The 11855-nt window shown below is 33.0% G+C and overlaps 1 protein-coding gene across 1 annotated transcript in view; it reads left to right on the top strand.

The window, feature by feature from the left end:
* CNTLN (centlein, centrosomal protein) overlaps window positions 1–11855 on the top strand; it is a 295319-nt gene that overhangs the window by 191242 nt on the left and 92222 nt on the right. Inside the window, exons 15-17 of the mRNA XM_012665007.1 lie at window positions 2337–2517; window positions 6663–6756; window positions 6840–7063. Of these exons, the coding sequence (XP_012520461.1) occupies window positions 2337–2517; window positions 6663–6756; window positions 6840–7063 (499 nt within the window). The remainder of the gene's footprint in view (window positions 1–2336; window positions 2518–6662; window positions 6757–6839; window positions 7064–11855) is intronic.

Here is an 11855-nt window from a genome sequence, read left to right on the forward strand (position 1 = left end):
CTTCTAGTATTTTTATAATTTCAGGTCTTATAGTTAAGACTTTAATCCATCTTGAGTTGATTTTTGTATATGGTGAGAGATAAGTGTCCAGTTTCATTCTTCTGCTTATGGCAATCCAATTTTCTCAGCACTATTCATTGAAAAGGGTGGAAAACTTTATGGCAATGGATTTATGACAATGGGCTATGTCTTGGAATTCACTGGTCTTACCACATCTTTAATTATACAAAGGCAACTGGCTTTATAGGATAGTGGATTATCAGGCTTAGTTTTGGCACCAGCTAGAAGGCAATATCAAGGTTAGGGTATATACCTTAAACTGACAGTTGATGATTTCATCTTCAAGAATGCATGAGTCCAGGAATAAAGTCTTGTAGGTTGGGACAAGCCTCTGTAATTATTTAACCAAATAACCTACTGGAGTAGTTTATGCTTCCCACTGCTATGACCTTGGGCTTAGTGGATATGTGGGTCCTGATGCCCAAGGTAGGAAAGTTCTCCAAGGGAATACAGTTATGGTCTATAGAGGCAGAAGCTGAGGTTGTACCCTGGCCATTTGGACTCCTCATGTTACTGAACTAACAGGCATCAAAGGGAGATACTGTATTAGTAAGAGCAATTATCCTAATTACTACGTAAGATTAAGAGGACCATGTCTGGAAACCAGAGGATTCACTATGTACCTGTTAGTACTCTTAGCCTATTAGTTCTTTATCTCTGTTGCCCTTGGCAGCTAAATTTGAAAAAGTTGTCTACATTCATTGTTTCCAATTCCTTTCATCCCCTCATCGCCCCTCTCAACAGTTCTTTCCAAGGTCCCCGCCACATTGCCAAATCCAAAGTCAGTTCTCAGTCCTGACTTTAATTGACCTCTCAGCAGTATTTGACACAGTTAATTTCTACCTCCTCTTATTATAGTTCACCATATCAAACTCTTTGTTTTCTTTTTCTGACTGATATTCAACCTCAGTGTTATTTGTTGATTTGGTTTTTTCCCTACAGTCTCTTAGTTTTGAAGAGTTTCAGTCATTTGACATTGTCTTAGTCCGGGTACACTATGAGAGGAACTTAGTAGAACTTCTAGTAGATGCAGACTAAAATTGTGAGGCTTTTCTGACATGTAAATCATACTATAGACTCTTGTAATATGTAACGAAACATCCTAAAATATTTCTACTTATACTATTGTAAAGCCACATATTTCTCTCATTGTATAGTTGAACAATTGGCATTTTATAGTATAGCCAAGTACACTAACCTTGTAGTCTTTTGTATAACTATCTTCCCAGTCTGTTGAGATCTTTGGGGAACTTAATGCTATTTTGAAAAGTATTTTCCATCCCTTTCAATGTCATGTTATACAAAAATTTGATAAGCATGCTTTGATGGAATTCAGATGTACTATATTTAGTGTAATCATGTTTTAAAAAGATATAGATTAGTTTGAAATTGAATTCTGGACATGATGCTCCATCACGATAAGCAGGAACATCTTCAGGAGTGACCAGGGAAGTAAAGCATCCCAAAAACATGTATAGTAGGAACATTTAAACCAGCTAGGGATGTTTTCTTAGAGATGTCTCAAACAGTATATGACTATTTCCAAATAGTTAAAAGATAACCCATGTGGAAAAGGGACTCATTTATATGTTCCACTCAACCTGAATACTTCTTATCTCTCTTCCTTGCTTAATTTTCTTTCTTTAACACATCACTATTAACATACCTTATATTTTACTTATTTTCCTTATTTCCTTGTTTCCTCCCTCCCACCTCTGCCTTATTAGGATAAAGGTTACATGAGGGCAGGAATTTTTTTTTCTTTCACTTTATTCACTGCTACCTTATTCTTTATGCCCACAAAAATGCCTGGCCCATAGATGCTGTTAACAAATATTTTGTTGAAAGATAAATGGCCATAAGGGATGGAACTTAATGCGTGAAAGCCTCAAAGATTCAAATTTTGTCTCAGGTGAAGGGAAAATTTTGTAAGAAATATCAGACCTTTATAGCATGGCTGGGAAAGTAGTATGTATTCCAACCCTGGAACTCTTAAACCGTGTGCTTCCTGAGCTAACACTTGGTATAAATGCTATAGAAGTGATGCTAGTAGGAATTTGATATTAGAGAATCTATGTTCTTGATGGGATTCTATAATTTTGTAAAATATATTTAAACTAACTTTTCCTTTTCACATGGAGAATGAGTAAATGCCAAAATTAAACTTACAGTGTCATTTATAATTTATGCTATAATATTGTTTGGTGTCGAACTTAGAAAAAGTACACATAACAACTCTTATTCTTGGGTTTCATGTGCCTTCTTTTTTCTAAAAGCAGTGACTCTGAAGCACAGACCTCTGAAAATTTGGGAACAATTATTGTAGAAACATCCCAGAAAATAAGTCCTATGGAAGATAGAAGAGACCAGAAGGAAAGCGATCAAACAGAAGACAGCCAAACACAAGGAAAAGAAATAGTACAAATATACTCCAATATAAATGGCAAGGCTCAAAAGGTATATGACATAATTTTGCCTAATTGTAAGCAATGTTCTTAATTTTATCTTATGCTTCATAATTTAAATCAATAAATATTGCCAGATATTTAATTTGAACCCCTACAAATTAAGTTTTCTTTGAAATATGCAGTGAAAATATTCACTTTTTAAAATTTTCCTAATACCAGTTTGTCACAATCTTTTGCATAGATGAAAATGGAAATAAATATTATTCTCACAAATATAAATCTGAAGGTATTCATATTTCAGCAAGAAAATAATAAAGGTGATAATAAGCTCATTATTGTTTTCAGGTATATGAAATGTTCCAAGTGAAGAAACTTCTGTTTTTATATTAGCTTTTGTGGCAATAAAGTCATTTAAGTCTATGCATATCTTTGAATTACTTATTTTTACCTTACTCCTCAATGTATTTTAAATTTTGAAAAATTGATGTTCCAATACAACTTATTCAATAATTCCTACCACTAATATCATGACATCAGAAGTTTACCTATACAGCATAAATCATTGAAAAATTGAGGAAAATTATTTTGTTGTAAAAATCAGGTTGTCTTTGAGTTAACCTATAGGATTCTTTTAAAACATAATCCAAAAAAATTAATTTTTTGAGATCTTGCCAGGACTTTGGAGGAAAAAGGTCTATTTTAGTTACTACCAGAATAAAGTTCAGACCAACAATTACATGCTAAGAGCCTTCTGATTGATTGATTGATGAATAAATTGATAAGTAGATTTTATAGAAATTACCTATTTTTCTGTATATTATTTGGTTGGGAATTTTCATTATTTGCAGCTTAATGAGTTTATAAATAAAAGTAACTCATAATTACATTCATATAACAAGAGAGTACATTATAAACTACTTTGATTAGATCTGTCATATTGTTGACAGTCAGAAAATAAATGTTTACCAAATTGTGGCAGATGTGTTTGGAAAATATTAGAACTTCTCACTAACCCCAAATATATTCAGTATCCTAACTAACTTTAACTTAATGACTTCCCTGCTTTTCTTTATAATTTTACCTCCCTCTTAACATTATGTTTTTGAACTTTGTGGAATCTATATAGTATATCTTTTGTGTCTGGCCTCTTTTGTTGAATATTATGAGTTCATTCACTTTCATTGTTATAGATAGTACTTCATTGTCTGAACATACCACAATTTATCCTTTCTACTGTTGAAATTTTGGTTGTTTCAGTTTGGATTTCTTGCAAATAATCCTGCAATGAATATTCTTGTACATGTTCTCTGTTGCACAAGTGTGGGCATTTCTGTAATAAAAACCTAGGAGTGGAATTGCTATATGATAGCTTATGTATTTTTAAGATTTTAGTTGATAATGCTATTTTCCAAAGTGTTGTACCACTTTTTTGTACCCACTATGGAAATTTCTACTGCTTTTCATCAACACTTAGTATGTTAGTCTTTCTCATTTCAGCCGCTTTCTGTGTGTATATTGAGTTGACCAGCTAGGTACCCCAGAAATCAAGGAACAATATGGTGGTGAGTTCTCTGGGTTTTCATTTTGCTTCATGTATCCTGGCCTGAATGCTAAATAAATCTGCCACCTAGAAACCCCAATAGATAAGATGATATGAGCCCCCAATAAAACCCTGCTCTTTCTAGCCAAAGGGTCAGGAAAAGGCCAGCATACCAAGACAGAAAAGTTTGCACAATAACTGCCCTACTCCACAGAAAAAGTTGCAACCCCACTTCCATCCCCTTCAGTAAAGACCTAGTAGGAACCTAGAGTTCCATTCTCACCTGGCTATAAGGAGGCACCCCTCATCCCTTCCTCCTTCCATCAGTGTGGTGTCAGAGGAGACTTGTTCAAATAAGAAGTAAAGAGTCTCGAAACATAATACCCCAACTGTCCAGATTACAATTGAACCTCACACATCATACCAAGAACCAAGAAACCTTAATTTGAATGAGAAAAGACAGTCAACAAAAGCCAAAAGCAAGATGTCAGATATTGGAGTAACAGACTGTTCCCAACTTAAAATGGGTGACTTAAGATTTTTTTTTTCAAGTTTGCAATGGAGTGAAAACATTATGCTTTCACTAGAAACCTTACTTTGAGAACCAAAACAACAATTCTGTTTTTCACTTTCAGCATAGTTTTCAATAAATTACATGAGATATTCAGCACTTTATTATAAAATAAGCTTTGTGGTAGGTGATTTTGCTGGACTGTAGTCTAATGTAAGTGTGTTCTGAGCACGTTTAAGGTAATCTAGGCTAAGCTATGAAGTTTGGTAGGTTAGGTGTATTGAATTCATTTTTGACTTACAATGTTTTCAACTTAACAATGGGCTTATCACGATATAACACCATAGTATGTTGAGCATAATCTGTATATGACAAGCATTTTAAAGTAGCTGCCATAGAAATGCGTTGACAAGCAATTATGGACAGGTTTAAAACAAATGAAAAAATAGGGCATCTCAGTAAAGAAATAGAAAGTCTCATCAAAGAAACAGAGGATATAAAAACCAAATTGAAATTTTAGAAACAAAAAATAACTTTATGTTTACCTCACAGATGGTGGCATCAATCTTCATCACTCAAAATTGATTCAGATGTCAAGAGGGATGACATTATACACCCACCAAGAGAGGGGGAAAGATTTATTATTCACACAAGGGAATAGAGAATCTGCAGATTGATCCACACAAGTATGAGCAACTGATTTTTGACAAAGATGCAAAAGCAGTTCAATAAAGGAAGGATAGTCTTTTCAACAAATGGTGCTAGAGCAATTGGATATTCCCAAGCAAAAAAAAAAAAAAAGCAACCTATACCTAAACTTTGCACCTTATGCAAAAATTAACTTGAGATGGATCACATATCCATATAAAAATTAAATTATAAAACTTTTAGAAGATAACATAAGAGAAATTATTCAGGACCTAGAGCGTGGTGAAGAATTTTTAGACATGATACCAAAAGCTTGATTCATAAAAGAAAACATCAATAAATTGACTTGATCAGAATTAAGAACTTTTCCTCTGCAAAAGACCCCAGTTAGAGGATAAAAAGACAAGCTACAAACTGAGAGGAATATTTATAAACCACATATCTAACAAAGGTCTCACATCTTGAATATATGAAGAGCTCTCAAAACTCTACAGTAAAAAATCAAACAATCCGATTAGAAAATAGGCAAAAGACATGAGCAGATGTTTCACCAAAAAGGATATATGGATGACAAAGAATATATATAAAGATGTTCAACATCACTAACCATTAGGGAAATTAGGTTAAGACCATGATGAGTTATACATCTATTAAAACAGCTAAAAAAAATAGTGACAATACCAAATGCTGGCAAGGATGAAGAGAAACTGGATTTTGCATACATTGCTTGTGGGGGATATAATATGGTACAATACAGTGCTCTGGAAAACAGTTTAGCAATTTCTTAAAAAACTAAACTTACCATACAACTATCATATCCTTGAACACTTCTCCCACAGAAATGAAAATTTATGTTTACCAAAAAAACCTGTACGTGAATGGTCATAGCAGTTTTATTTGTAATACCTGAAAACTGAGGACAACCGAAATTTTCTTTGTTAATTGGACAGTTAAGCAAACCGTGGTGTATCCATAATACAGAATACTACTCAGCAAGAAAAAGAAACAAACTTTTGATGTACAAAATGTCCTAGCTTTGTGACCTCAAATTTCTCATCTTGGCTTGTGAGCTAGGATTTATTTCCTGACTTAAGCATTCTGTGTTGCTATTTAAATGGAATTTCAAGGTCACAAGGAATTGGCAATTGTCCTACATTTTGCTGGCCACTTTGTTGGTCACTTCTTTTTTTATTGAGATTTCCATTTTTTTTGGCCTCTAAGAATTTCCCTTGATGTTTTGCCATGTTAGACACTTTAAGTGTGTCTGTTTCACAGTATGCAAATTTTTCTGAATTTCTAGTCAGTACTGTAAACAGAAACCAGTTCTTTTTATGTCCAGTTAATTTGATACCAAGTCTTGTGACTAATACTGGTAATTTAATTAGTGGTTTTGTTTTGGATTTTTTACAGTGCACGGTATGTGACCGTCACTTAAATGTTGATTCACTTGATGTTATTGAATAATAACCCAATTTTTATGAACCTTTAAATTTAGGATCATTTTCATTATAAAAATACCAAAAAACCAACTTTTCAAAAGAAGAATGGCAACATGCAAAAGAGTTTACATACAGCAGTTCCTACCAGAGGTAAGAATGCACATGAAATTAACATTATGTCTTTTATAATTTAATCTGATTTTTAAAATATTATGAACATTATTTTTATATAGTCAACAGAGAAAACTGCAAAAGTATAACTGCCCAGAAATCAAGTAGCAATATTATTTTGTTACGAGAACGGATTATATCCTTGCAACAACAAAATAGTGTACTTCTGAATGCAAAAAAAACAGCAGAATTGTCTGTTAAAGAATATAAAGAAGTTAATGAAAAGCTCCTCCATCAACAGCAAGTGTCTGATCAACGATTTCAGATAAGCAGACAGACAATAAAGGTAAAGAGAATTTAAGATTGAATTATAATATACTATATTGTAAAAAGTGAATATTTTGTTTTACATGTGTTTACTCCATATTTGTGTTAGGTCTATGAGTAAAATAAAACCTCCAGATACTGTTAAATAATGTGATTAGTTTAATTACTAGACTTCTTTTAGTAAGGTCCATATTAAGGGACAACATATATGAGGGAGGGAACTCCAAATCAAAAAAGATACTTTACTAGCATTTCTATATCACTTAGTTTTTCTCTTCTTTTTGAATATTTTTGTATGTTCTGTATTGTATTATAGCTTGGCTTTTACATACAGGCCTCATAAATGCATTTAGTTTACCCATTTGCCTATGTCTAAAACTTTGTATTTATGATAATAAATTACATTATTAAATTATTATCTTTCTCAGTTATTCTTTGCAAATACTAGTATAACGTGAAGATTTAAATATAAATATATATCTTAATGTATTCCAATAACCTATCCATAGTTCTTTTATACTCAGGAGAATTGAGCTTTTTGCAACAATTTTCAGACACATTTTACCTTCCTTACTCCTAGTTATCATAAATTAATCTTAAAGCAAATGAAGAAGAAAATATTTTTTTCCCATAAGTCTCCATTCTTTAAGATATTTGCTTGATTAAAGAATGATCTGTTGGCAATTTGTTTACACAGAAAAATTTATTTCATCATATTAGAAAATTTTTAAACTTTCTAAACTTTTTAGAATTTTTAAATCACTGTCACATATATTTTTAAATTACACTTAAATTCTCTAATTCTAATATGTAGTTATTTGAGTCAAACAATAGTTAGAAATATATTAATTGTAAAGTATTCGTGTTGTACCAGTTATACTAATAAGAATTGTGTTCTGGCTTTATTCTCAGAGTAGCCTTATACCCAAACCTTACCTACATTCCAAATTTACACAGGAAATTTGAGGATTTTACAGGCTTGGCCCGTGGAAATTTGGGAGTAGGACACCAGATGCAACTGAGCCCTGTAGATATTAGAGTTTGGACATAGTCACTGATGCCACAACCGATGTATGGAAACTAGATTTTGCAAAATAATTTGATGAACCCATGTTCATTTTCCTGGCTGAAATTTTCTTTTCTTTTCTTTTTCTTTCTCTCTCTAATTTTCTAATGCTGCTATAAACATTCATGTAGAAGTTTTTCAGTAGATGTGTTTTCATTTCTCTTGGGTACATACCTAGGAGTGTAATTGCTGAGTCATATGGCAATTTTATCTTTAATCTTTGGAGGGACTGCCAAGCTCTTTTCTGTAGCAAGTTGTACCATTTTACACTGCAACCAGCAACATATGAGAGTTCTGGTTTTTCCACATCCTCACCAATACCTATGACCTGCCTTTTACATTATACTTTCTTCCTGAGTCAGTTACAGTAGTTCTGTCTTTCTAGGAATGGGTCTGTTTTCACCTAGGTCATATAATTTGTTGGCATACAATGTTTTATAGTATTCACTCCCAATCTTCTCATCATAGGAAGGTATGTAGAAACGCCCCATGCTTTATCCCTTATTTTAATAATTTCTGTCTTCACTCTTCTTTACTTGTTTAGTCTAGCTAAAAGATTTGTCCATTTTGTTGACATTTTTAAAGAACCAGCTTTTAGATTTGTTAATTATTTCTATTTTTTTAATTTCCTATTTCATACATTTCTCTTTTAATCTTTGTTATTTCCTACTTATACTTTCTTTTGGTTCAGTTTGCTTTTCTGTTTCTATTTTCTTAAGGTGGGAGTTTACATTATTGATTTACAATCTTATTTTTTTTTTTGAATTTTTTTTTTATTTCAGCATATTATGGGGGTACAGATGTTTAGGTTACGTATGTTGCCCTTGCCCCCCCCCCAAGTCCGAGCTTTCTTATTTTTAATATTAGTGTTTACAATTGTAAATTTCCCTCTAAGGACTGTATTAATGTTTGTATGTTTTGATATGTTCCATTTTGATTTTTACATATCTCAAAGTATTCTGTAATTTTCCTGTGATTTCTCTTTTCATCCTTTGCTTAAGAGAGTATTGTTTAATTTCCACGTAATTGTGAATTTTCTAAATTTTCTTCTGTTATTGATTTCTGGTTTTATTCCATTGTGATGAGAAAACATACTTTGTATGATCCTAGTCTTTTTAAATGTCTTAAGATTGATTTTGTGGCCTAAGATATGGTAGATCCTGGAGAAGTTTGCATGTGCATTTGAGAAGGATGCTCCTGTTGTTTGGCTGAGTGTTCAAATTATCTATTAGAGCTAGTTGGTTGATAGTGATGGTCAACACTTTCATATCCTTGGTTCTATTAATTATGGAGTGTAGTATTGAAATCTCTCACTATTGCTATTTTTTATAACATCCTTATTGATATATAATTCACATACTGTACAATTTTCTCATTTAAGGTGTTTAATTTAGTAGTTGTTACTTTATTCACAAAGTTGTGCAACTATCACCAAAATCAATTTTAAAACATTTTTATCACCTCAAAAAGAAGCCCTGTATGCTTTAGCTATCATCCTTCTATTCCCCCATTTCTCCTAGTCACAGGCAACCTATTATCCACGTTCTACTTCTATCAATTTGCCTATTCTGTACATTTTATGTGGATGGAATCATACAATATATGGCTTCTTATGTCTGGCTTCGTCTTGTTGTAGAGCCTCAAATTCAGGCTTGTGTACCTGATGCACAGCTAAAGCCAGACACTGTGACACCAGGGCTTGGAGATAAAGAAAAGTTTATTTGATTTGGCTAAAGTGAAAAGAATTAAAAGCAAAATCTCTCAGATCTATCTCTTTAAAAAAACGAAGCAAGGAGCTTTTATGTAGCTAGAGAATAAGAGGGGGTCAGGGGAGGTATTTTAGAGAACTGAAGGGGGAAGTCTGTGTCGCTTTTAGTCTCAGGTAACTCCTTGAGTAACCAGACTTATGGGCATCAGGAGCTAGTCACAGCTTTTTCAAGGGCATTCATTCCTTCTGTAAAATAAGGAGTTATTATCTTCTCCTGCTTGACAAATGGTATATCAGCAGGTAGTAATTACTGTGAGAACAAGTGATACTAGGCAGGAAGCAAGGGGTTATCATGTGCAAGCAAGGGCCTATTCAAATTTTACATTATTTCAGTCATTAAAAAAATGCCATTAAAATCTCAAGGGCCTGGCTATACTTTCACTTACCATAATATTTTCAAAGTTTATCCATGATGTAGCATATATCAGTATTATAGTAAGGACTTTGAAAATTTACCCTTCCATAAAGTCAATGAAAACTGGCAAAAATGGTCAGGAATCAATATTTTCATACCACTGGTTATAGAACTTAATCTTCTAATGATTAATATAAATCCCTAGGGCTATAAATTGATGGCTCAAGGAAGTCACAAGTTTTCTAAGCCATGACTTCCTCATCTTTGAAAAGATTGAAGGTCTAATAAAAGTATTTACCTGAAAACTATAAAACTATAAAGCATTTTATTGAGACCCTTCTGTGTACATTGAGGGACACTTATAATTTCTCTACAAAACTCTGGAAAATAACCAAAAGCTTACAACCATCTAGGGAATGTATATTCAAGAAAAATAGCCAAATCTCAGTAAGAACAGAAAATTTTGTGCCATTTTAATTTGCCTTAGTCCCATTTTCCACTCTTGCTCAGCAGTAGCCTGAGAAAAATAATAGTCCATGTTTCCCATGCAGCCTGCTCCAAAAGGAGCAGAATGGACCTGGAGCTCTTTCAAAGCCTCATTTCCAAATAATTATCATCATTAAACCTCTGATGGTTCCCTGGAAGACCCCAGTTAAAAAGATAACTCTGATCGCATTCAGTGTGAACAGCCTTCCTCCTGGCAAAGAATGGGTGGCTGGGGTGTCAAAAATAATTACAGGCCAGTGTTTTAACTTCATAGCTGTCTGAGGTGACAGATTCCAGTTTAGGCCAGACAATGTATCAACAAAATGGCTTAGAGGAAAAGTCTGGAGAATGAGATACTCACAAGTTTTGAAGAGCTCCTACATGTTCCTGGAAATCTGGAGGTCATATGCATTCATGGAGCTGTGTCCATGCTTAGGAAAAATGAAAAAGCCTAAACTCTTACCTGTGACTGCTTGAGGCTGAGCAAGCAGATAGTAAATGTTAAGATGATATTGTTTCTAGCAGCATTATTAATAAGAGCCAACAGGTAGAAAGAACCTAAATGTTTATTAGTTGATAAATGGATAAACAAATGGTGGTGTATATATGCAAAGAAATATTATTCAGCCACAAAAAGGAATGAAGTATTCATACATACTACAACATGGATGAACTTTGAAAACATTACGCTTAGTGAAAGACGCCAGAAGACCACATGTTATATGATTCCCTTTATTTGAAATATCTAGAATAGGCAAATCTAGAGGGCCAAGAAGTAGCTTACTGGTTATCTAGGGTTGGGGGAAAAGGGGAATATGAGAGTAATTGCTAAAGTACATAGATTTCTTTGTAAAGTGATGAAAATGTAAAATTGTGATGGTTGCACACATTTGTGAATATACTAAAAAACATTGAAATGTACACTTTGAATCATATGGTATGTGAATTATATCAATAAATCTTTTAAAATAATGTCAGTATAAGGAAAACTCATAGACATATAGCAGTATCTGCATAAATGTTGCTGATAATGCGTTGACTTATTGTTGACAGAGTACTATAACAACAGTCACTCTCTGTTCAAATTAATAAAGTATATTACCAACATAAAAATTGATTTAAATAGTATGGTGAAA

Source organism: Propithecus coquereli, unplaced genomic scaffold, assembly GCF_000956105.1.
Source record: "Propithecus coquereli isolate 6110/MARCELLA unplaced genomic scaffold, Pcoq_1.0 Scaffold95, whole genome shotgun sequence".
Lineage (NCBI taxonomy): Eukaryota > Metazoa > Chordata > Mammalia > Primates > Indriidae > Propithecus > Propithecus coquereli.